This window comes from Carlito syrichta, unplaced genomic scaffold, assembly GCF_000164805.1.
Source record: "Carlito syrichta isolate Samal-C Ts95f unplaced genomic scaffold, Tarsius_syrichta-2.0.1 Scaffold65441, whole genome shotgun sequence".
Lineage (NCBI taxonomy): Eukaryota > Metazoa > Chordata > Mammalia > Primates > Tarsiidae > Carlito > Carlito syrichta.
Window position 1 is genome coordinate 964188 of NW_007009537.1, and position 27329 is coordinate 991516.

The following is a 27329-nucleotide window of genomic DNA, read 5'->3' on the forward strand; positions in this document are numbered from 1 at the left end:
CCATTGTTACTGCTCAGGACTCTAGACCCACCACTGCCACCATGACTAACCTCTAATGGCCCTTGTGTGTTCCTGTTGCTCCCTCCTCTCAGACCCAAGCAGGATTCAAACATAGAGCCTAGGTCACAGGCCTGAATCTTTACTGCTAAGGGTGGGAAGGGGAGGCCAGCCTGCCTGCAGCTGCTGTAGTGGAAGGCAGAGCACTGTAGCATCTCCCCAGGTAGGGGGGTGTCCAAATGCTGAGGAGCCAAATATGACAGATTTCCACTAACATTTGGAATGACTAAAATTAGAACCATACTTTATATCACAGACCAAAATAAATGCCACATGGATTCAGAATTTCAGTGTAAAACTTGAGACCATAAAAGTGCTTGACAAAAATATGCATGAATATTTATGTAATCTTGGTTGGGAAAGTTGATAAGCATGATATAAAAGTCAGAAAGCCATTAAGAATATTGGTAGAGATTATAAAGTGACCCAGAAAAGGAATCGTGGTCTGTTAAGTTAAAATAAAAATAGGTTACTGTGATTATATTTTTAAAACAGGATCACATTTTAAAGAATATATATCCTCTCCCTAATAGAACATTACCCATGGTTTTCCCTGAATGATAACACTGGACATTATTTTTTCCTTTCTTCCTTCTCTTATATTGAATTTTTTTTTTTTTTTCCGAAAGCTGTTATTTCTTTTAAAATTTGAAGTGTGAATGATTTGGTTAGTTTGTAAGAATACATAACATCTGGGTCTCCATAGACAAATTTTATTCTAAACTCTACAAAAGTGAGAATTACTTTAGAGAGCAGGTAATGAGCAGTTGTGTTTCAATACTCTCATCTGTAAAATAATAATGTTAAAGTAGCTGTTGGAATTTGCTCCATCTTGTGGTCCTTCAAGAGGAAGAACTGAATATTGGATGATGATCTTAACCCAGAAACCGAGGTTTTGTTTTTTTTACCTCTCCCAGTATTCTTTGTTTGGGTTTGTTTTCATTTTTGTCTTGTTTTTCAGAGAACTCATCTGCTTTACTAGGAGCTCACTAATTAGTATTCAGGCTATTGGTATCCAAGGCGAAGCCAGATACAGAGACTCTGAGATATTTATCATGACCTGTATTTCATCACTTTATGCTCTTACCTACAAAATAGAATTTGCCCCAACATATCCTAATGTAGCAACCCTTAAATTCCTGATGTCTTGTTCTTTCTTATCTTGAATTTCTGTCTCAGTAAAGAATGTGTGACATTTGTTTAACACAAGAGACAGAGTGACCTGAATAAAAGGACAGGCTCCTCACAGAAGCCTTGATGATAAAGGATGAGGGGAGGTGTTGCATGTTCCAGAAAGACCAGTCATCAGCACATCATAGAAACAGACCAAGAGATCTGGAGTCAGCAAAGAAAGAACATCAAAATGACCACTTGTTCTTATTCTTGCCACTTGGTTGCTTTTCTTTCTTGTAAAAGAGAAAGAATCATTCTGGCTTTGAATTTCTTTTCCAAAATACCATTAACCTTTACTTTTAAGAAGATATGTCATCTACAAGGGTACCTGTATAATCAATGTTTGTATACCTAACCCTGAATTATACCCCACATCTTTATAATAAAAAAAAAGAAAAAAGAAGATATAAATCAGTAAACATAGTCTTACCAGCATTTTCCAGTTGAAATAGTCATGTTCTAAGAGTTCTTCATGTTTAAAAAAATCCCCCTTTCCTGTGACCATTTCCTCAAGGAACTCATTGAGCATTTCTGTCATTTTATTTCTCAATAATAAACAGCATAACTCCGAACTTCTTTAAGTTTCAGAGTGTCCATGTCATTGTACTTCATGTTAATATGGGAACTCCCTTGCTATAGACTGGAATTAAATTGATATACAACTGTTTTTGATATTAGATAGCTTAGTTATAGTTTTTACCTAAGTAATTTTGCAAGACGAATATAAACCAGCCCTGATGTATGTATATTTTTTCAGTTAACATTTCATGATAATTTCTGTAGTTCTCTCATTTTTATATTTTCTACTTCTTTTTCTCTAAAATGTATTTATTTTGACAAGTTGAGACAGGTAATAACTGGGTGGAAGAAAAAACCTGTTCCTTTTCTCTGGTAGAAGCTAGGAAGAATTATTCTTACCCTGATTTTCTTGATGTTATGGTACAAGGTTCTGTTGGTCGGTTGTGGAACCCTCTGGTGCATGCAGTGTAATACACAGTGGCAGAAAAAGGGAGCAGCAGGTGCTGCGTTGTGGAGGCACCTTCCCTCAGACTCCCAGCCCTTGTGGACAAGGAGGTGTAAGTGCAAATGAGAGCGACGCACAGGGCCAGGCAGGCTCTTCTCCAAGTGAAGATGGTACCTGTAAGCACGATGCCCTTCCTGCCTGACAGTCTTAACGTCACAACTGGGTACCGCCAGACTCACCCCAGTTTTTCCTTGTCTCTTTGCAGGAGCGGCCTATTGCCAGTTCATGGACATGCTCTTTCCAGGCTGTATTAGTTTGAAGAAAGTAAAATTTCAAGCAAAGTTGGAACATGAATATATTCACAATTTTAAACTTCTGCAAGCATCATTTAAACGAATGAACGTTGATAAGGTAGGAGACTCATCTGTACCTCCATAAAATGCACTGTCTTACAATTTTTTATTCAGAAATGAAAATATCTAGGAACACATCAATTGACTATATGTTGATATTTCAGCAGTAGATTGGGATCTGTACATAGCATAAAGCATCAATTCAAACTTCCTATATTTGTATGAGGTTTTTATTTCAGGAGATTTTCCAAACTTGTAACCATTAGACTAAAACTCTAACAGGAATTACAGATGTTAAAATGTTGTCATTAGTTATATTTTAGCATTGCAGATGAGAAACTTTTATGTTTCCCAGATGCCTCTGTGGTTCTTTGTGTATTTTATTCATTCAGAGAAACATCATGAGGGTGAATCCCCACTTCTGACTTGAGCAAGTTATTTAATTCTATCAGTCTGAGTTTACCCATATATAAAATGGGACGTAAAGCCTCTTACCCATGGTTATGAAGTTATGATGACAGGATCCAGTATAGTATGTGCCCTCAGATTCTCAGTGTTCATGAGTTGCTCTTTTTTTCTCCTTTGAATTATTGTAACTTTGTCCTGAAGTGATTCAAATGGATTTAGACCTGGAGTTCTTTTCCCTTCAATAAGGGATTGTTGCAAAACCTTCTCAGTTACTTTCTGCACGTTTACTGCTATTCAAATACTTACTTAATCTATATTCCTTATTTAGGACATATCTCTTAGCATGAATAAGCTTGGAAAGAAATGAATTTTTGATAAGGGAAAAAAAGATAAACTAACAGGAAAAACGGAAAACTTGTCTTTGCATAAATAGTAGTAAAAATAAGCTGTAGAAATAAAAAATAAAATACTGGGTTATAAGAGATAAAGGTTAAAGGAAAGGAAAGTTTGGTAAACGGTATATTTTTAATATGTTTTTTCAGTTCATACAATTAATATCTTCCCAGATAAAAGCATTCTTATCAAAATAGTTTTTTAAATCTTGGCTTTTAATTTTATCAGAATTTTTATTTTGAAGCATACATTCACTTTAACGTCTTACCTTTTGGATTCTTTCCAACTTTATGTCCTTTGCTGTGGTTAATTTCCAATTAGCTCTTTCCATATGTATTCAAAACCAGAGCTGTATAGGTTCTCCTTACTTTTTATAAATTAGCAGTACTACTTGTGTCTTTTTCATTCATTTCTCCATACATGCTTCTAGATTGAAAAGAAAATAAACAATCTGTTCATAGGTTTATTCATGGAATTTGCTGTATATCAAATTAGTGGACTCTGACTCCCTCCAGAAGTATACGCACAGAATGGATGAGTAGTTGTTAAGAATGCTAAAGACCCCAGTACTTTGGGAGGCCGAATTGAGAGGATTGCCTGAGCCCACGGGTTCGAGAACAGCCTGGGCAACTTGGCAATACCTCATCTCTACAATAATTAGAAAAATTAGCCTGGTGGGGTGGCACGCACCTGTAGTTCCAACTATTTGGAAGACTGAGGCAGAAGGATCTCCAGAGCCCAGTAGGTTGAGGCTGCAGTGGCCATGAATGTACCACAGCACTCCAGCCTGGGTGATGGAGTAAGACTCTGACTCAAAAAAAGAAAGAAAGAAAGAATGCTGAAGTTAAAATTCTTGCAGTGGAAGGAAACTGGCATTGGTGGATTTTGATAATCTTTCTAGTTTCGATTTGCAGTGATTTAATCCAAAAGTCCCAAGAGACAGTGTTAAGTACCCTCGTTCATGTTTGCCATAGCCCAACAGCATGACACAGGGTTTTGTGCAGAGTTTTACTTGCCACTTCCGATTTTGAACTTGTGCCCCTGAAACTTTCATGTTAATAGAGAATGCAAAATTAAGCCAACAGAAGTAAAATGTCTTTTATCAGCTAATATATCACTTTCATCTCAAAAGTGTTTACCAATTTTCACGTCTGGCAATAGACAAAATACAGTAGTGTGTTAATTAAAGGGCCTTATGCTCTAAGAAGTCATTTTCTAACAGTCAATCAATGTCAGCATAAACAAAAATTTTAAACTCAGAAGACATAAAAGTAAACAATAATTAAATGAAAAGTCAATTAGGTGCACAAGTCAGGAATTCTTCCTTGTGAACCAATTTTGCTGAAGTTCAATCAGGGAAGTGAGAAGGAAAATAATCAACACCAAAGTCTCTATTATCAGAAGAGTCTTCATTTAAAAATATGATCTCCTCCATAAGTTTGTTTCTCTTTATTTTCTTCTGTACTTGGTTTAGCTTCTATTTTAACTGCACAAAAAATGTTTTTGAAAAATGTATTACTGATGATTTTGTTTAGTGGGTGGCCTATAATACTTTCTTCTTCCAAGTTGTCATTAATCGATAAGGTCTTTCTGCATACATGTTTTAAAGTGATCTCGTTGACACATTTTGGGATTTCAATTATATATAGCTCCTGAAGTGACAAAGCCTTGCCAACGGTTTATACACTTCTATTCAAATTGTTACCCAGCAAAGCTGTGTGCTTGTCTGAATTACATGCTCACAATCACATACTCTCATGCTCACAACCTAAATCACCCTCTAGCTTTGTTAATCACTCATGGTTCACATTCAGTGAGTATTCCTACCCAAAGATGTAGTTAGGATCCGGTAATGGCAAAATTCAGAGAGCTGGGTATCTTTCTACCTTCCTTTAAAAGACAGCAGCCCGCTGAATTAGATCTAAGCAATCAAACCATATTTTTTTTTTTTGACATATTGCAGAAGGTTCCAGTAAGACCTCTATAGGGAATACTAATTGACTTTTTAGGTTGCAGTAGGAAAGGTTCCTCCCTGGAATGCTGAGAGCATGCCTTAGAAGGTGATGTGTATTCTGTGCCCCTCCTTCTCTGCCAAAGGGCTGACCCATAGTCAGCCTCTATTTCCTTTCCCCACCCCCTCATGGCACAGAAGCTGTGCTCCTGGGTAGCCCTGAGTTACTGGGCCCTGTATCATGGTTAGTTGTTTTCATACCTGTCTCTCTGCATTGTAAATAAACTCTGGGAAAACTTATTTTGTTTCATATGAATGATTAAATTAGTATCTGTTTTCACTGATTTAAATCTTACTCATCTACACTCTTTAGTAGCTGTTAAGAGTTTATCCCCACACTACTGGCCAAGTGTTACAAAAAGACAAGAAGAGCTCCTTGATCTTGAAACAGCATAATGTCCCAAACCTCTGTTTTTGTGGGAAGATACCATGAGGGAGACCAGCCTCTCTTGACAGCTGAGAATATTCCCTCTTTCGTCTGGTTTATTCAGAAGTATTAAACATTCCAAGAGAACCAATAATGATGTTTTGGTTTAGTTCTTCTTTAATAGTATGAAAAAAATGATATTCTAGAATACAACTGACTAAGAAGTGGGGGGAGAGATTGGTGGTCATGATTGCAGGCATGTAGGAAATAGCTGTATTTAGGGAACACTTCAGTTGTGTTAAATACAAACAAACCTGAGATTTGTAACTCACATGGTGATTTTATATCGCAGGTAATTCCGGTGGAGAAGCTAGTGAAAGGACGTTTCCAGGACAACCTGGATTTTATTCAGTGGTTTAAGAAATTCTATGATGCTAACTACGACGGGAAGGAGTATGACCCGGTAGAGGCACGACAAGGGCAAGATGCAATTCCTCCCCCTGACCCTGGTGAACAGATCTTCAACCTGCCAAAAAAGTCTCACCATGCAAACTCCCCCACAGCAGGTATTGTCACTGCAAAATCATGGAGTCACTTTCATTTTAGAAAATAGCTCAGACCCTCCTGTGCTTTGATGTAATTGTGATTGATTCTTCCCAGCAGTCCATATTTTAATGCCTTTGGATGGATTTTGCTGTTGTCTGTCTGACCACATTTATCTTCCTGTGACCCATGTGTGTTAGTCTAATGATTTTGATTTAAACTGTTAAAAAAAAACAGAGCTATTCATGATATATCACTGAAGACACATTTTTAAATAATGCTCCAGGGTTAGATTTTCTTTTCCTTCTGGTTTTTGTGGAAAAAAAAAAAAAAACTCAAGCAGTCTGTTTAGATTTTAATTGAAATATTTTTGCTGTTTAATTGCTGGAAGAACTGACCAGAATATTAACTGAATTATGCTGTTAATGATGGATCACTCATGGCTGTAATCCCAACACTTTGGGAGGCAGAGGCGAGAGGACTGCCTGAGCCCACGGGTTTAAGACCAGTCTGAGCAACTTGGCAAGACCTCATCCCTACAATAAATTTTTTTTAAAAAATTAACTGGGTGTGGTGGCACATGCCTGTGGTTCCAGCTACTTGGAAGATTGAGGCTGAAGGATCACCTGCACTCAGCAGGTCGAGGCTGTGGTGACAAAGAGTGTGCCACTGCACTCCAACCTGGGTGACAGAGTGAGACTCCAACTCAAAAAAAAAAAGATGAATCAGCATCTGTAATACTTCAAAGGAAATTAATTAACTCTATATCCTACTTCCTGTATAGGCAGGGGCCAGTTTTTATATAATAACTTTCAACAATACCTCATTTATCCAAAAGTGAAGTCATTGAGGATAAATATCTGGAATTTTAAAGCTTTTTAAATTTGGGGCATAAAAACTTTTCTAAAATATATTATAAATATTCCTGCGATAAAAAAAGCCAATTTTACCAAGCAAAATGTGTTCTTATAAAATTGAGTCATTATTATAAACACTAGTTGGGTTCTGGACAATTAAACAATGAAATCCTCAGAAACAATGTTTCCATCCCAAATGTGGAACCCAGTATTCAAATTGTTAAATTGGTGCCCTTAATTTTGTAAGTAGTACAATCTATCTTCTATGCCCAACCTCCATTCAGAATGGATTAGAAATTGTTTAGAGTACTACATAGTACTAGTAATAACTTTGAGGTTTTTTATTTTGTTTTGTTCTTGTCTTGTTTTTGTTTTAGTGACACAGTCTTGCCCTGTCACCTAGGCAAGAGTGCAGTATCGTGATCTTAGCTCACTGTAGCCTCAACTTCTCGTGCTTAAGTGATCCTCCCTCCTTGGCCTCCTAAGTAGCTAGGACTCCAGGTACACACTACCACAACTGGCTAATTAAAATACTTTTTTTTAGAAATAGGGTCTCACTATGTTGCCCAGGCTAGTCTTGAACTTTCAACCTCAAACAATCCTCCCACCTTTGTGTCTCAAAGTGGTGGGATTTCAGGCATGAGCCACCATGCCCAGTGGTAGTAATAGCTTTGTAATCACAGTTTTCCTCACTGTTAAGAAGCTTTCTCCTCCTCCTCCTCCTCCTCCTCCTCCATTCATTACTCTGTGTCAGGTAGACTGAGACCATTGGAAAATGGCATTTTTTTAATTTTTAAAAATATTTTTTAAGGATAACAGGATTAATGCTCATACAAGTGTGAGATAGATGAATTCTTGTTCATTTGGATGAAAATAGTGATAGTGTAGATGAAGAGTAATAGACAAGTCTAGAAGATATTTAGAAGGTAAAATAGGTTAGATTGGTAATGGATGAATTCTGGGGTAAAAGAGAGATGTCAAATATAACTTCCTGATTTGTCTCCCACAACTAGAAGGGTGGCAGTATTGTTCAGGAAGTGCCAAAAGAGAACCAGATTTGAAAAGAAATCATAAGTTTGTTTTGGACATACTGAGTTTGAGATTCCTTTCAACATCTCAGAGGGAGTCTAAATAGGCAATTTGGGGGAGGGGGGTGCACACCTGTGACTGGAGTGCAGGGAAACAGGCTAGAGGTAAACATTTGTGAGTCTTCAGATATGTGTGTAATCGAATCTAAAAGTGAACAGTGAATAAGGGGTGAGTACCTAGAGAAAACCTGATGTTTACTGGTAGAGTAGAAGAGGTAGGGCTTCCATAAGAAGCAGATAAGATGTCAGAAAAATGGAAGAAAACTAGGGAGTATGTGTCAGGGTAGCAGGAGGACAGGAGCAGAATGGTTAGCAGTGTCTACATCTGCTGAGAAGTCAAGGAGAGCGAGGTCTGGAGGAATCCATTGGATTTCTCAACCGAATGATTTATCTGTTAGGTGGAATGATGGGACTAGGAATGAGTTGGAGAAGGAAACTTAGGCAGTATAAAAATCCAATTTTGGAGCCATGGAATGAGTGGGCCCATAAAGAACAAAGAAATCAGATCTTTAGAATAAAGAAATCAGATCTTTAGAATCATATACATTTTAGAGGGAAGAAGAAAGAAGAGTAAGCTGAGGGAAAAAAATGAACATCAGAAGAATGCCAGGAGAACTCAGCATCAGAGAACAAACAGTAGGAAATTTCTAGAGAGGGATCACCAGCAGTGCCAAATATTAATTTTGGAGATATCAAATAGGATGACACCTGAAAATAGGCCACAGAAGTCTGACTCCTAGGAGGTGATTAATAATCCTTTAGAGAACTGGTCCATTAAATGCCAAGGGCACACAGGCCTAGATTTCAGCAATTTAACATGGTGTCGGATTGTGGAAGTGGATGAAGTAAAGAATATATTCGACTTTTAACAAGTTTGTCAGGAAAAAAATTGAGGAAAATAGAAATATTTGACTATAGGGAAAAGAGCTGATGGGTAAGATTGGAAGGAGAATGATATTCTTGATCTGTTCTTGTTTGCTTTTAGGATAAGGCAACATGAGCAGGTTTGCAAGATGGGAGAAAGGTCCATGAAGGAATAATTGAAAATGGCAAAAAGGGAAATGGGCAGAGCATGACACTGAAGCTGGAGGAAAACAAAATGAGGTCAAGGGCATAGAGGATTAGAAAGGAAAGGAGATATTTATTTTTCTGGAATTGAAGTGATGGGAGGGTTGGATAAAAATTGAACCACAAGGAGTTCCAGAAGCAGATATGTATGGCAGTTCACACTGGCCTTCTACCTTTGACAGCAACTTTCATCGGCCTAGAAGCTAAAGTGCAGAAGAGGGGGTGGTGTGTCCTCTCCAGAGTCTGGGATTCAGGAGGCACATGGAGTGGGAGGCAAGGAGGTGAGAAGATCCAGGGTGTCTGCTATTTCTCATCTTAATGTCATCTTCTGTAGCTATGAATGATGGACAGATTGGTCTTGAAAGTCACCTGCCCTTCTTTCAAGTTCTTAGTAGTGAAATTGGATAGACCACCCAATATTTTTCTTTCACATCATAATGTGTCCTTAATTTTTAAAAAAATTGACACCAACGCTTCTCCTTCCCCAAACAGCACTGTCATTGTGCTGCCTTGGCCTTGTTTTCTAGGAATACCTTCATCTATCATTCACAAAAGCCACAGAGAGACTTGTGTCATTTTGGTGGAATATCCACGAACTGGAAAGAAAAGTATATATTTTCCAGAGTTTAACCTCTCAGGTAACAATGCTCAGGAAACACATTAAAGTCACCAGATAATAAATTTGGTTTTTAACATTCTGGAAAGCAGTAATTTCTGAAACCTTGTTCCTGCTACCTTACTATGTTTATCTCATTGATCTTAATTAGGGAAAAGGGAATATTTTCAAAGTCAAACCAGTCATTCCCTTTTTAAGAAAATATGTTCCAACTTTTAGACATTGTGGGGTAGTAAAACTATACCGAGGGGTAAATTATAGCAAAGTATATATCACATAAAGAACATTATTAAAAGCCCTGATAGGAGAAAAGCTCCTATAAATGCATTACAACCTAATTTTCCTAGCGGTCATGTATCTAGTTATTGGGAACACAGCCAAGAAAATGTAGGCCAAAAATGTCTTCTAAGAGTCAGAATAGATGTTGTAAAATCTGTGCTATAAAATGTATGCACTTTATGGTGGCTGTGAGCGTGCCATTGCACTCTAGCCTGGGCAATAAGAATGAGACTCCAACTCAAAAAAAAAGAAGTTATGAACTTTATTCTTTATTCATGAGAGTTTTTAGGGTACTTGTCCAGATTCAATTTGTTCTTCTGTAATTTAGACATAATTATAATAAATATGGGGATATGGTATTTCAGGACATAACTCATTGGGGCAAGGAATACACAGGCATCTATTAAGTACAAACAGCAGTTTAAAAAAAAAAAAAAGACCCCAAACACCTAACAAAATCTATCTAAAGAACTCAGTAGTAAGTAGCCTGGAATCTTTATTACAAAATCAAATCATGCCATGCCTCTCAGTAGTCCTCAGTGTATGTATAACAACAGCATACAATCATAATACTCTCATAGGTCCCTTATAATTCTTAGGATTCTATTATTATTTTATACTTATAATATTGGCCTAGAAGCATTTCCTCCATGAACTCTATTTTTACAGTCTCTAAACTGGGCCCTGCCTCTGGTCTGAAGCCACTCCAAGCCATTCTGGTCATACACAGATCTGATTTTATCCATCTAAAATTTAGGATAAACTAACGGGTTTGATGAGATGAGGATCCGCTCTCTGGGAAATCCACATGTCTATCACATTTCTCCCACAGTGATGCTAGGTCAGTAACATTTAGCAGTAGTTTCTGATCCCACCTCTAAGCCGTGGTCATTTAATTATCTACATCAAGCAGTGACTAGTGTCATTGAACAGTATAGCATCAGTGTAGTCATAAGTCTTGTGATTTGCATAACTTTTGCAACAGTGTAATCACAAGTCTTATGATTTGTGTCACTTTTGTAATGCATGATAAACTTCCTTTACTCTAAATGTAAACTGCAGCTATAACTTAAGTCCTATACAATGCTCTGCTGTTCATGTGGCTAATGTATATGTATAGGTACTGACAACTCTGGACTATAAAAGTGGACTGTAGCCAGGCTCGGTGGCTCAGCCTGTAATCCCGCGCCTTTGGGAGGCTGAGGTGAGTGGATTGCCTGAGCCCGCGAGTTCGAGACCCGCCTGGGCAGCAAGACCTCATCTCTACAATAAATCAAAAATCAGCCGGGCATGGTAGCGCATGCCTGTAATTCCGGCTACTTGGAAGGCTGAGGCGGAAGGATTGCCGGAGCCCAGTAGGTCGAGGCTGAGGTGGCCGGGAGCAGCACTGCACTCCAGTCAGGGTGACAGTGAGACTCCGACTCAAAAAAAAAAAGTGGACTGTGAGGCCTGAAGGGTGAGCCAAACCATTTTAGAAAGACCTCGCGTCCAGCTCTGTTCCCTGGATTCAAACTCAAAAATAAATTTCTTTCTACAAAAAAAAAAAGGAAAGAGAAAAAACAGGAGATGGTCCTCAATTGTTTTTTCATTTTTGGCTTTGGAATACTTGCTTCATTTTGCAGTGGATTTATCTCTTCCTCAAATAGTTCCTAATGCTAATATTAAAATTAACTTACGTGTTCTGACTGTTACACAGTAAGAATTGGAAGTGGCAGCTCCAAAACATTTTCTATGACAAAGGGCCAGATTGGAATGAAAAAGTGATCATGAAGTGGATTATAACCATTATTATAATTAAGAGAGGACTCTGTCTCCATTAGCAAAAAAATGTGCTTTTACATCATACAGACTACTTACATAGTCATGCACCAGAGATTGTTTGCTTGTGTATAAAATAGGTAACATTCCACATACTTGGTGTGAGCTTTGTGAGACTGTGCTAGATTTTTCTCTCATCTTCAGATAAAAGCTTTTCTTCTGTGGATTCAGAGAAGTCATAGAGTAGTTTGGTTTCTATGTGTACCTGGGTGGCTTAACTGTATTGTAACAGCTTTACCATAAGCAGTGGCTGTCACATAGGGTGGATGGCTGCCTCATGTTATTGTCTGCATCTGAGAAGTTGCATCTTGAATTGGCTTTAATCTACCAAACAGAAGCATGTATTAAAATACACATTTTCATAATGATGGTATCTATTAAATGCATATATCATTGTGAATTACAAGGTTTGTAAATTTATTGTTATGAGCTATATCTGCAACTTAAGATAGCTGTCTAGAGGGATCAGTTTTTATGTGTGACCACTTACTTAAAAGGAAATTCAGTTATGGTTTCTATAGCAACAGCAGCTTAGATGTATTGCAAATTCACATACATTCATGTATTTAAATCAAACTCCTGTATACAAATATAGTGTGATAGATTTAGAGTTGCTATGAGAATTGAGTCAGAGCTTTCTCTTTTCCTTAGGGACTTTGGTATTTCAGCCTTAAAATCAGATTAATAGGATTACTGGAAAGGTGGTTTCAAAAAAGAAGCAAAACTTAAGTATAATAAAGTTTTTAAACAATCACAATTAAAACTCTATATATAGATTTAAATAAATCCTGACAGTGTTTTTTAAAAACTATATCAAATATTTAAATACTCTCACTTTCCGTTACCTTTATTTCTTTGAAATGTGCTTATTCCTTTTGAGTTTTTTAAGGCTGTTTATACAACTGTAAAATGTGACCATGCTTATTCATTTATTTGTTTAGTAATGTATGATCATTTGTAACACCTGTAATCTAAGTAAGCATTACCTCTGACCTTCTTTTGGGAAAGAAGAGTTGCTTTTACTTTGTTGAGTGTTTTTGTGTTGCTTTTAAGAGAAGCAATGAAATATATCAGTAAGGAATGGTTTTTATTCCCATTCTAATCTTGGCTCTGTGACCCAAAATATGGTCTCTCTTGATCAACATACCATATGCACTTGAAAAGAATGTATATTCTGCAATAGTTGGTTGTATAGTGTTTTAGAAATATTAGTCAGATCAAAGAGGTTGATAGTGTTATTCGGATCCTCTGTGTTTTTTGTTGTCTAGTTCTAACAACTTCTACAAAAAGTGTGTTAAATGCATTGATGGTGGAATTGTCCATTTCTTCCTTTAATTCTTTCCATTTTTGTTTCTTATATTTTTAAGATTATTATTAGATGCTTACATATTTAGAATTGTTAAGTCATCCTGTTGAATTGACCTTTTTATTTTATGGTATGTTCTTCTTTATCTTTGATAATACTTTTTATCTTGAAGTCTATTTTGTCTGATATTAATATAGCCACTCTAGCTTTTTTATGCTTACTGTTGCATGATATATCTTTCTCCATGATAGGTTATATTTCTGCCTATCTTTGTCTTTATATTTAAAATGTGTCTCTTCTAGACAGCATATGATTGGTTCTTGCATTTTTATTCATCCTAATCTCTGCCTTTTGATTAGAGTGTCCGGTTCATTTATATTTAACACAATTATTGATTTGATTGATTTAAATCTACCATATTATCATTTATTTCTTCTTTGTCCCATCTGTTTTTTGTTTCATGGTTTCTCCCTTCCTGTCATCTGGATTTTAAAAATATTTCTTAGAATTTTATTTTAATTTATTTATTGCCTTTTACACTATACCTCTTTGCATTAATTTTTTTAGTGGTTGTTCTTGAGCTATAGGTATATTCTTTTTACAGTTTATTTAAAATTAATATTATAAAACTTCATGTAAAATATGGAAACCTTTCAACCATCCTGTTCTTTGTTATGGTTGTCATATGTATTACATTTACATACATTATAAACCACATGAGACAGTCCAATATGTGGTAGCTTTTGAGCACTTGAAATATGCTTATTCCTCATTGAGGGGCTGTATTTTGGAAAACTTCATATGCACAAAAGAATGTAAAACATCTCATTTAATAATTTTATATATGATCACACGTAGAAGTTATATTTTGTATATGTTATATATATTTCACCTTGTTAAAATCGGTCTCTTTTTTACCTTTTGGGTACAGCTACTAGAAAATTTTAAATTATTTATGTGGTTCACATATTTCTATTAGAAAATGCTACTTTAAACAGTCATATGTATTATAAAGAAATTAAGAGAAAAATTGATGTTTTGTATTTTTACCATTTTTAGTGTTCTTCATTCATTCCTGAATACTTGAGATGACTATTGGTTTTATTTCTCCTTAGACTGAAGAACAGTCTTCAGAATTTCTTGTAGTACAGGTCTGATGGCAACAAATTCTTTTAGTTTTTTTTTGTTGTTGTTGATTTTCTGGTAAATGTCCTTATCATACCTTCATTCTTAAAGATTATTTTCACTTGTTAAAGGACTCAAGCTGATTTTTTGGCTTTAAGAATTTTAAAGATGCTATTCTACTGCATATGGCCTTCAAAGATAAAAAGTACATACTCATTCTAATCATTATTTCCTGTATGTATGTAATACATAGTTTTTTCTCTGGGTGCAGTCAAGATTTTCTCTTTATCTTTGGTTTTTAGGAGTGTGATTATGATATGCCTAATCATAGTTCTTTTTTATTTTATCTTGTTTTGGAGTTTATTAAGCTTCCTGAATCCGTGAGTTTGCCTTTGGGATGTTTTTGGCATTATTTTTTCAAATATTTTTTTCAGCTTCATTCTTTCTGTTCTGTTCCTCTGGAATTCCATATCCATATGTTAGAGCTTTTGAAATTATACCTCAAGTCCCTGAGGCACTGTTAATTTTTTTTTCCTGTCCTTATTTTCTCTCTTCTTTAGATTAGATAGTTTCTATTGATTATCTTCAAGTTTGCCCTCTCTTTCCTCTGTCATCTCCATTTTACCCTTGTAGAATTCTACATTAATATTTTAGCTATTGCATTTTTTAATTTTAAGTTTTACATTTTTGTTTCTCTGCTGAGTTTCCAACCTTTTCATTCATTATGAGCATATTTTTCTTCACTGAGCATGATTAGTGATAACTGCTTTTAAAGTTTGTGTCTACAGAGCCTACCATTTTAGCCATCTCACTATTGACATCTGTTGATTTTCTTTTTCTTTGAGAATATATCACATTTTCCTTGCTCTTCATATATCAAATAATTTGGGATGATATACTAGATATTGTGAATGTTAATGTTCTGGAGACTGGATTTTGTTGCGTTGCTGCAAAAAGTTGATATTTTTTATTTGAAAGACACTGAACTCAGTTAGAAGCTAAGGAGAAAATATTCAAGAAGTTAAATCCCACTCAAAGAATTCTAGCCGTGGCCTCAGGCCTGTGCCTTTATGCAGGACTTTCTTTTCCTTATTATTACCAAAAGGTACTAAATCTCCATTTACCTTTTGGGAAACCTCTGCCTTTAACCACAAATGTTGATCTTTCCCCAGAGCCATTATTTGTTCCAAGAAATTCATTTTCCCGTGTCTTCTGTTAGATGCGGATAGTCAGATGATAGCAATTGACTTCCCAGAGTCCTGTAGGGTAAGCATAGGTACCCTTCTTGTCCCTTGGTAGTCTTTTCCACTAAGATGAGTCTGTTTATTCTTACAACTAGTTACCTGCTTGATCCCTAGTCACTTAACTCCATACCCTCCTACCCACGTTCCCACTTCTTCAAAGATCAGATATTATTTTTTTGGAGATCATTCAATATGAAGTCAATATAAGAGATGTATTTTTCTTACCAGCCCCAAAATTAGCAAGGCTTCATCTCAGATGTTGGTATTTCTTCTTATATGGAACAATGTTTGTATCTTTCACTCAATCTCTGTCCCATATCAACATTGCATTTATTTGACCTTCTCATATTAAGAAACTATCCCTTTGCTAAGCTACATACCACTTAATGACTTCTCTTTTAGCTACATTAAGACTGTAGAAAATGGAAAGAAATACTCTAACGGCCCAACTAACTAAATTCTTAGAGGATTTCTCCAACTCCCTAGAAGAGAGGTATCAGTGATTTTGTTTTTCTAGTTATGTGTCTATGTGTGGGATATGTCAGAGACACTGCTGGCATTGGGATACTTTTCTCCTCAAAGAATAACTGAAATCGCATTTCCTTACTGTTTTTGTCCATTCATGCTGCTGTAACAAAAAGTCACAAACTGTGTATGCCACAGATCTAGGCAATGGCAGATTCAGTTTCTGGTGAGGGGCCTGTTCCTCATACATGGCACTTTCTCAGCTGGTGGAAGAGGCAGACACACTCACTTGGGCTTCTTTTGTAAAGGTGCTAATCCCATTAATGAGCATTCTACCCTCTTGACCTAGTTGCCTCCTAAAAGCCTCACCTCTTAATACCATTGCATTGGGGATTCGTTTTCAATGTATGAACTTCAGGGGACCACAAACATTCACACCACAGTACCTATAATGATGATAAAAACCACGTCATAAAACATAAACAGTGCTCTGCCTTGCCAGAACTGAATATTTTTGTTTGAAATATTAAGCAGAGAGAAAAGCAAAGAATTAAGAATTCCAGAGTTTCAAATAGGAATCTCCTGGCAGTGTCTGTAGAAAAATCCAAGGGCTTCTTCCTAGGAAGAGCCAATTTCTTTGCTTACTGATAGAGCATTTTTGATAGATGATTTACTAATTCAGTTTACAATTTTTAACTATTTGGGACTTCTGGGTCAAAGTATGTACATAGTTTTTTAAAATACTAGAATACTTTAATGCTTAAAGATCAAAACCTACAAAATATTGTGGTAGTATTGTTGTATAACTCAGAGTCTAAATCTAATATGAATAGAATTTTTTCATGAAAGTTAAGGAAAAGGAAAACATTGAAAATGTAGAAGGAGTAATCAGTAATATTAGCAAACTTTTATTAAGCACATATTAACTGCTAACTGTCATCCTAAGAACTTACTGTGTATTAGTTCAATTATCCTAAGAATGTAATGTGTATTAGTTCAACAGTTCTAAAAGGTAGATAGTATTACTGCCATTATTACCCCCATTTAAGGAAACTGAGGCACAGAGAGCTTCATTAATTTACCACACTAGAAGTAGATGACCCAAGATTTAAGGGCTGACCCTATGATTTCAGAGCCTACACTCTTTAATCGTTATATTTACTATATTGCCTTTCTCAAATATCATGGATATAGTCTTGTTTTTTGTTCTCATCACCACCCCACAGTATACTGAACCACAGTAAGTTATCACAAACCAAATTTAAATCACATGGTGTATGGAGGAAATAAAAAGCTCTTCAGTGTTACTAAGGCTTGAGACAACAGAACACATGCAATTCTGTTGGGATGGCATTCTTTTAAATAATGATTTTTTTAAAGTTCAAATACATTTCCAGTTTCCCTGACATCAGATTTGTGGGTGAGAGAGAATTACAGTATTTTAACTACATTTATTAATGCAGGAAATGCTAAGCCATTTCCTGTCCTCTTATTAACCTAAAAATATAAAGGTATATGAAGTCCAGAATATCAAACCCTAGATTAGTAGAATTACTAATCTCTAATTTTTTTTTTTTAATGGGAGTCTGTTGCCCAGGCTTGAGTGTAATGGTATGATCACAGTTCACCGCAGCCTCGGCATTCTGGGCTCAAGTGATCCTTCCACCTCAGCCTCCAGAGAAGCTGGTACTACAGGCATGCCAAAATGTCCAGCTAATTTTTCTTTTTTTTTTTTTTTTTTTTTTTTTGAGACGAGGTCTTGCTATGTTGCTTAGGCTGGTTTCAAGCAATCCTCCTACCTTGGCCTCCCAAAGGGCTGGAATTACACGTGTGAGCTACTGCACCCATCCTGATTCTTTTAGTCATTCAATGGTCTGGGCGATTTCAGCGTGAAGAGTAGTTCCTGAGGCAATATCAGCATGTATTTCATCATGCATAGTCTGTTCCCTTACATGGACTCTGCAGGAGAAGGTGATGGCCTTCATTGCTAGCCCACCTGCACCAGGAAGCAAGACATCCTAGCCCTCTTTCAGAACTAGCATTTGGTCCATTATATGTGTTGAAATATTCATCAATTCTACAACTAAACCATGTGTGTTACTCCAATGGATCATCCCTTTTCTCTCTCCATAGTTGTTAATAACTTGAGATTTTGCCTCTCAGCCTGACAGTAAACCTTGTCAGACCTCAAAAAGATAGTGACTTAGCCTTCATTCTCAGTTTCCTTAAGCAAGATATCATAGATTGACTGTGAACCTATTTTTTTAAAAAGTTGTCAGTGCCTTTCTTTGTTACTTAATATGTTGGGCAGAAATAGAGAGCAGTTGTGATTTGACAAATTTTCCAGAATCCCTTTGCATCAGGTGAACTAAACTGCAAACCAATCCTGTCTTGTTCGATTATTGTTTCCCTATTGCCTGACCCATAGAAGTTTCTCATTTAATATTTGTTGAGTTGAATAAATTTAAATGGAATCACTACAGTGTTCATCTGCATCAAGGAAGATGCAGTACAGAAGCCAACATGTGACTACTTTTGAAAAGCTCCCCAGTCATCTTCATCACCTGAGATGCCCCTTGTACCGTAATCTAGAAAATACCAGTGTACTTCATAGTAGCCCAGAAAATATTTCTTAAACAACAGTTCCTGTTTCTTGAATTCCTTGCCCTTTTTGTGAAAGCTTTACTTGAATTCTCACTCTTTTTTTCCCCATTCATTTAGTTTCTCAACAAACAAGTGTTAAGGCAGTGTAGCAATTCTGGAGACCTACAGTGATTCTTACAAGACTCCAGTGTTAAGGAAATTACAGCCTTGTGGGAAAACCTGACAATAAATAAGCTCTCAGGGTATATAGAAAGACCACCTGAACTGGTCTTGCATATTCTATAAAGGTTTCCTGGACAAAGTGAGATTCAACCAAGACTTAGTGAATGAATATAAGTTAGCCAGTTGAAGGGTGTGGTGAAGAATATTCCAATCACAAAGAAAAGGATATTGAAGTCAAGAGAGAATGTGCTCTCTTCTGTCAAGTGCATGTTGTTCAATATGTATGTTGAGATTTGAGGCTGCAGAGGGACAAAGCAAGCCCCTTGTTATGGGACAAAAAAAAAAATCACAAACTTAGCAGTTGAAAACAACACTCACATATTATTTCACAGATTCTAAAGTCCAGACACAGCTTTGCTGGATTCTGTGCTTTCAGGGTCTCACCAGGCTAGGATCCAGATAGCCACTGGGGTGGTGGTCTCATCAGAGGATCAACTGGGAAATATTTGCTTCCAAACTCCCTCAGATTGTTGCAGCTTTCTTGAGGCTGCTGAACTGAGGCTTTAGTTTCTTTCTGGAAGCCACTCTTAGTTCCTAGAGGCCACCTGCACCTCCTTGCCTTGTAGGCTTTTCTAACAAAGGTATTTACCTCATGGCAACTACTTCTTCAAGGCCAGCAGAGGGAGTCTCTCTAGCATGTCTGCCAACAGGACAGAGTCAGGTATATAGGAACATAATGGTAGGAGTGACTCCCATTACCTTTGGCATATTCTGTGGTTAAGAGGCAGGTAACAGGTCCCACGTACATGCAAGGGGAGTGTGTTGTACAAAAGCATGAACACCAGGAGACAGAGCTCATTGGGGTGTGAGTGGAGGTCACCTTAGGGTTTGTTGGCCACACAGCTTATACTTTATAATGCAGACTGTGGGGAGTTATTGAAAGGTTTATGTGTTTAAGCAGAAGTTTACTTTGCATTATAGAGAACACTTTAGAAGGGGCACAGTATATCCCAGAAGACTCTAAAAAGCTATTGCAGAAAAACACGGGGGGAGAACAATGGTCTAGGTGAAGGTGGCAGCCATGTAGGTGACAGAGACCCTAAGGACATACAGTCAACAAAGTGTGATGACAAATAGGATATGGGAAGTAAAGGAGAGGAGGAAACCAAGGATAAACGAGACACACGTTTCTGGCTTTGTAGTTGGTTGGTGAAATCAGAGAACCCTGGACCCGGAGCCTGGTGAGTAAGAGAGAATGGATGGTTCGAGTGGGGCTCTCCTTATGGTTCTGTCTTCTTTGAGCTCCAGCCCACTCTGCGGCCTAGACCATGGCCCTCTTTTGAGAGAATCTGGATATGATGGTACTAATAGAGCGCTACAGGCTTGCCACCACCAGAGAAACAACCACAAACACCGGTCATACCAGTTGTCAGCCAGTAGGAATCTGACTAGAATCAAAAGGATAATGCATGATAAATTCAGTACTTATGTTCCTCCAGGATGGCCACCTTACTTCATATGCTTTTTGCTAAAATGACTGCTGCACACCAGGAGTGCAGTGGTACCCATGCTGCCATTGTCATGACAACACCTGTGTGTCTTTATTTTCAGTGGGCTGGACTCCTTCAGCCACGACCTACCCCTGTTACTATAGGCAAGGGAGTGCTGATCTACATCGTTGTTGGGGTGTGATGTGTGTGAGTTTTATTGGGGTAAGTGATCCCAGCCATTTTCTACCAAGGTGAGAAGTGTGAAAAGTCAGTAGTTTATCAGAAGAACCACATACCATGCTGAAATAACTATTTCACAGTTAGAAATTTTAATTCTTGAACCATTTTAAGATGCAGAGCACTTTCCTACATGTTTTCCTCCTGTGAAAAATTCTCCGAAACCAGAGTGACTCAAGCAGGACCTGGAAAATACTGGAGAGTCACATGATGGCTAAAAATAAGCACATCATCTCCAGCAGGGACAGTAAGCAGGGCAGAAGTAACTCAGTGCAGGAAGGCTCACACTCTCTGGACATGCTCATGGAGTCAGGCCCTCTGCCCATTGCAGGGTTAGGCTTTGTGATTGTTGGTCAGCCAAGAGAGGGCCCAGGGCACTGTCTGCTCTGTGTATGAGGAGCCATGCCCTCAGTGTGCCTTGATAGTGTGCCCTCCAGGGACTGAGCCATTTATTAGCCTGTCATGACCCCTGAGCAGCGGATTGGGAGAAACCAGGCTGACTCATCGCTCTTGTCACTGCCTGTTTTTCCGTGAGCCCTCCTTTTGGAATCAATAGCAGATGCTTACTATCACAGATTGTCTTTTTTGTATTGCTGTTAACATTGCAAAATACAGGTTGTGTGAAATGGCTAGATGTTCAGTGACTGTTCTGTAGGGCATAGAATAGGATTGTCTAAACTATAGCATTGTAAGTACTTCACCAAAAACACAACAGAATTGTTTCGTGCACTCACTGCTCAACGCCAGAGGAATTACTGCCAGAGCCTCGTAGCCAGCCTTTCTTGGCAGAGGCAATTGCCCTGAGATTGGCATGATCTTGATGGGAGGTCAGACAGACCAATGGGTGCAAAACCTCTCAAAACCTTGTAGGTCAGGGTTGTCAGCGAACTGGCATGGCATGATTTGGGGTTTAGATGGAGAATGGATTTGAGGAGAGCAAGAATAGAAGCAGGAGGGCCCATCAGGAGACCTTTGGAATAGTCCAGTTGAAAGTCAACCCCTAGCCTGGTCTCTGCACAGCAGAAAAAGTAAGCCTTTCAAAACCCAAGTCAGGTCATGTCACTCTGCCTAGGATGCTGTCCTGGCCTCCTTTCTCCTGTGAGGTCCTACATGACCTCCTCTCATACATCTCTGACCCTCTGTCCTCCTCCGCTGTCCCATGCTCATTCTGCCCTGGCCACCTGACCTGGCTCCTGAGCTGGGGGCAGGACCTTTGCACCCAGTAGGTTCTTCCTCTTCCTGGGCTGCCCTGTTCCTGCAGTCCATGTGGCAGCTTCCTCCCTTCCCTCAGGTCTTGGCTCAAGTCTTACTTACTCAGCGAGGCCTTGAAGAAGTAATGGTTACTCCTGCAACTGGCACATTCCTTGAAGGGATCCTGGAAATTGAGACTATGGAGTTGTTACAAGAGATGTTGGCTACTGTGAGGAATGAGATGTTTGAACCAGGGTAACCCCTACACGTCCCTGGTGTGGCTCTCACCCCCTGTGTCTATGCCAGACTGCCGCAAGACTCCTGCCAAGAGGGCCACCTGACTTTCCTCTGCAGGCACTCGGTGTTCCTGACCTCTGTCCTCCTGAGTGACCTCGGGCTGAGTGTGGCCTGCGGAAGCCCCATGAGTGTTAAGTTGAAACTGGAGAGGGACCCCTGGTGGATGCCCAAACCTTCCTTGAAATTTCCAACTAAATTACCACCCAGCCACCATCCCCTGGCCCAGCCCTCCTTACCCCACCTAGCTCTTCTTTTCTCCTGTCCACAGCACTTCTTTTCTAGTTCACTCTATCACTTGCTAATTTATTATGTTATTGTATTGTCTCATTCCCCATGAGAATGTAAATTCCACAAGGACAGGCATCTTTTGTGTTTCACTCACTGTCTTATCCCAAGTGCCTTATTAGCTTGCCAGATGCATAGTAAAGGTTCAATAAATATTTGTGGAAGGAAGGGAGGGAGGGAGAGAAGGAGGAAGGAAGGAGAAGGGAGGAAATTTAGAAGGTGCACCGAGATTTGAGCTACCACACAATCTACCTAAGCTATCTAAGCTAACGATATCTAAGGTAGACAGAGTACACGGATGGAATGAGGGAGCCTGTACCTTGGGGCCCATTGGTGGGTTATGGGTTCACCAATTTTTATAAAGGTCTTCTTTAAATAAAAATGAGCCTTATTTTCTTTTTCTTTTCTTTTTTTTTTGTTTTTTTTTGAGTTGGAGTCTCACTCTGTCGCCCAAACTGGAGTGCAGTGGCCGCTCCCGGCCACCACAGCCTCGACCTGCTGGGCTCTGGCAATCCTTCCACCACAGCCTTCCAAGTAGACAGAATTACAGGCATGCACTACCACGCCCGGCTGATTTTTTGATTTTTTTATTGTAGAGATGAGGTCTCGCTGCCCCAGGCGGATCTCGAACCCGCGGGTTCAGGCAATCCACTCACCTCAGCCTCCCAAAGGCGCGGGATTACAGGCTGAGCCACCGAGCCCGGCAGCCTTATTTTCTTATTTCAGCAGTTTGGTCTTTTTTTTGGCTAATGTCTGGAAATGGGAAATGAGTGCACTTTTGCTTCATTAGTTGAATTAGGTCTCATTTGCTGAGTAATTCTAATAATGTAAGCTACTGTTTATTGAGCACTTACTATGTGCCAGACTCTTGTATAAGCGTTTTCCATGTATTAAGCCATGGACTCCTCCCAATGCTGGGAAGTCAGCACTACTATTCCCATCTTAAATGTAAGGCAAACAAGAGAAAGTCACATGCTCAGCTGGTAGCAGACCCCAGAATCCTAAGAAGGCTTTCTGGCAGTAGAGCCCCCAGTCTTGACCTCAGCACTCCACTACCTCCCTGGAGGCGAATGAAAGATGTGGCCTGTTCTCACTGGCTGCTCAGAGGGGAGCTGCCACTGATGTCATGAAAAGGAAGAACAGCCCAACCTGATGACGTCAATCAAAAGTTATCAGGACTATGAACTGCTCATTTCAGAAGGGAAAGAACCAGCTTCCTAATGATCTCCTGAGTCAGAACATCCCAGAACTCTGTTAGACTCCCATTTGGACTGAACTCTGGATACCGAGGTGCCTCACCGCCCCTCCCTTTGAGCAGAGCAAATTATAGAATCTACAAAATGAAGGGATGGAGCCAGAGCTGTATTTCTTGAATCTGCCATAATCAGAATTGTGTAGGAGCTGCCAGTGCTGTTGCAATATAAAGGTTCTGGTGGCAATTTAGTCACCGAGGAGTCTTCTTTCTGTGTGAATTCACTCTTCTCATCAAGCTAGCCCATACTTTTACCCCAGCAGTGACCTTGCCTTTTTTTTTTTTTTTAAAACCAAGTTCATTATCTCAGTTAAAAATTGAAATAATTTGTCAAGGTGAAGGGGATAAGAAAGTGATGTCAGATCCATCCACAAGTGATCACTTAATGCAGATGTGATATATCTTCTGCCATAGCAGTTCATTTGTCCTGGGTGTTTCTTTAATTGAGTGAGGACTGAGGGTGTGGGGTAGGGAGGGGGGATGATCTTTCAAAGTACAGAAGATGTTGAGGATGACCAGGAGAGCGGTAGTCTCCTGAGTTGTATGTGCTCACACACGTGCGCTCATGTTTTTAATGGCTCTGTGGTTCTTGTCAACAGTGTTAATGTAATATTTTTAGCTTCTCTGTTTACGATTTTGGCAGAAAGAATACGACAGATTATGTGAGAAGAATTTCTAAATTCCAGCAGAGCTCTGGCCATGAGGGTCAAAGCCAAGTCCAGTGCTTTTATTTACTTCATCCTTCTGAATCCACTGGGCCTCATATGCCCAAAGTGTTGAAGCATTTTCCGTAAACATTAAGCAAGCTACTAATTATTGACATTAGACACAGCAATGCTCTGGCTTTACTAAGGCAGTGAATCAAGCCACTCTAGTTTTTTTTGTGTGTTTTTTTACAACTATGGTTAAAGTGTCTTAGATTCATATTTATGCCCCAAATCCTGAATGCATTAATTAAGGGCACAACTGCTCAAAGACAAGCACTGTAAATCACATCCATGTCCAATGAGCAAATTCAGAGAATTACAGGGACTTCGATAAAATTTATGCTTATTTTCCTCTGCTCCTGAAACTCCTTTTTATTTTGAAAGGAAAAATAAGGGAGAGAGAAAAGCTTGAGGGCATAACGATTGCTTGTAAAACAGGGCTACCGCTAATTATATTCTCAGGACATCATCAAATGCAGCTTGAAAAAAATTGAAATGTTTGAATCAACTGCAAGAAAAAAAATTATGTCTGTTTTACTGCCAAAGTAGGTACACTCTGTAAAAGCCATTATGTAAATGTTGTCCATATGAGAATTATTGAGCAAAGAGGTATGGGAAGGTGCAGAAGTCAAATCATTGATGGAGTGGGGCATGCTGGGAAGCAAGAGACAGTTCGTTGAGGACCTCAGTATCTAAAACCAGGATTGGACGCTATAAGGACATTATAGGATCAATTCATAAGATTGGAATACAGATGGCACCTTACATAAAAGCATTATGTCAGGCCAGGTACAGTAGTTCATGCTGTAATCTCAGCACCCATCTGTGACCTGTTAGGAACCAGGCCACACAGCAGAAGGTGAGCAGTGGGCAGGCAAGTGAAGCTTCATCTGTATTTATTTACAGCTGCTCCCCATCGCTTGTATTACAGCCTGAGCTCTGCCTCCTATCAGATCAGCAGAGGCATTAGATTCTCATAGGCACACAAACCTTATTGTGAACTGTATATGCAAAGGATCTAGGTTGCATGTTCCTTATGAGAATCTAATGCCTGAAGATCTGAGGTGGAGCTGAGGCAGTGATGCTAGCCCTGGAGAGCAGCTGCAAATATAGATTAACATTAGCAGTGAGGTTTGACTGTACATGCCCCCCCAACCCCCGGTGTGTGTAAAAATTGTCTTCCACGAAACCAGTCCCTGATGCCAAAACGGTTGAGGACTGCTGCTTTAGAGTATGATTGTTTGTTATGAGACAGCAAGATCTACAGAGCAAAAAAAAATAGGAACTAGTTTTTACTCTCAAGAGTATGCTATACTAAAGGATATTGTCTACTGTTAATTATTCCAAAAGGGAAAACATGAAATCATCAAATATAATGAGTACAAAAGGTTTCAGTTTCATTTTCATACACTGAGTATTTCTTAATCATGTGACAGCTGTGAGAGGTCAATTACTTCCATTTCAAACTGCAGCATGTGATGATTTAATGAGCCCACTTTACATTTATTTGAAAATGAGCTTTTAGTTTAGCCCTTGTGGGGTTTTTTCTTAAAAAAAAAAAACCCTCTGAAGCCACCAAGATGCCATTCCTGTTCTTTAATTTCTACCAGTTTGTTCATTAGAGGGTATAAATGCAACTATTTGTGCTGACCTCTCAAATCCTCATGCATCATTTATTTCCCTCTGTTATCAGTTTCTTTCCAAACAATTTAATTTCAAAACTCCTCTAATTTTAGACATCAATATGAATTACCTAATTGATCTATTATTACATTTTTAGTGTTTGTCTGCCATTCTGTCTTTCTTTGCTCAGCCTGCGCCATGCCCCTAGTCAGTAAGAGTGGAGGGTCAGTAAAGGCAGAAACAGTTCTTCTGGCCCACATGGGCAGGTGGTGGAGTGGCAGAGGGTGCCATGTCTGATCTACATGACCTTCATCAACCTCATCTCCAAGACCCTGAAGCTGCACGTGTGTGTGCCAGTAGGAAAGACCAGAGGCTCCAGGCCCCCCACCTGACATTTGCCAGATTCATGAAACACAGATGCCATTTGCAGGCTGAGACTCTGTGGAACCACAGCTTGGCAAGTCAGAGAGCCGCATGAGCATGTTTAAGTTGGACCCTGTCAACAGCAGGAGATTTGTTTCCTCAAGGGAAAAAAAAGATGTCCCTTTGAGGCTCTGTGTGGCTGGAACAGGAACAGTGTCAGTAACTGCAGCAGCTCTGTCCTCCCTGCCACAAGCCATGTGTCCCAGGGCCCTCTGATCCATTCCTTGTGAGGCTCCTGTGTCTCCCAGCCAGTACCCTCTGCCTCTGTATCTGTTCTTCCCTGAAGAAATGACCTTGCCCAGGGGTTTAGCTGACCATAACTCCTAATTCTTATCAAACATTTCCATTTTTTTCAAGCTATATTTGATGATATCCTGAGAATATAATTAGTGGTAATCCTGTTTAATAAGCAGTCAGCTTCTGTTCTTTTCATTTTTTCTTTTTAAGTTGACATTGGACTAGATACAGCAGAATATAAGAGCATGAGTGTGTCTGATGAACCCAGCTCAGGCATTGCAATGAGCTACATCATAGTTGAGAACCTGCCCATGGAGGACCACCCAGGGAGGGTGGGTCACGTTCTCTCTAGGGAGGCCAGTGAGCATGGCATAGACTTGGACAGCCCAGCACAGACCACTCAAGGTTAAGCATTTACTGACTGAAATTACTCACTCGACCTGTCATCCTGATTCTGTGTATAAGAGGCCTAAATAGTACCAGAAGGTGATCTCGAAAGGAAATCAAGGAAGGCTCTCTTTCTGGGAGGCTGATGGGTTTTGTTTGGTTGCTTTGAAGTATTGCTGGTTCTTTCTGTCAGTGATTTTGATTTTGGCATCAGTTCCTCAAGCTGTCCCTGATATCCTTACCCTGGAGAGATGCCTCTGCTAGGTGTTGTGTAATGAATTATAAAAACTTTTTACGTT

At 38.9% G+C, this 27329-nt stretch overlaps 1 protein-coding gene across 5 annotated transcripts in view; it reads left to right on the forward strand.

Annotated features, from left to right (window-relative positions):
• Nucleotides 1-27329, forward strand: part of MAPRE2 (microtubule associated protein RP/EB family member 2) — a 163202-nt gene that overhangs the window by 114131 nt on the left and 21742 nt on the right. For all 5 annotated transcript variants that reach the window (XM_021708955.1, XM_021708950.1, XM_021708947.1 and 2 more), the window contains 2 exons: nucleotides 2460-2605; nucleotides 6079-6292. In XM_021708955.1, the coding sequence (XP_021564630.1) occupies nucleotides 2460-2605; nucleotides 6079-6292 (360 nt within the window). The remainder of the gene's footprint in view (nucleotides 1-2459; nucleotides 2606-6078; nucleotides 6293-27329) is intronic.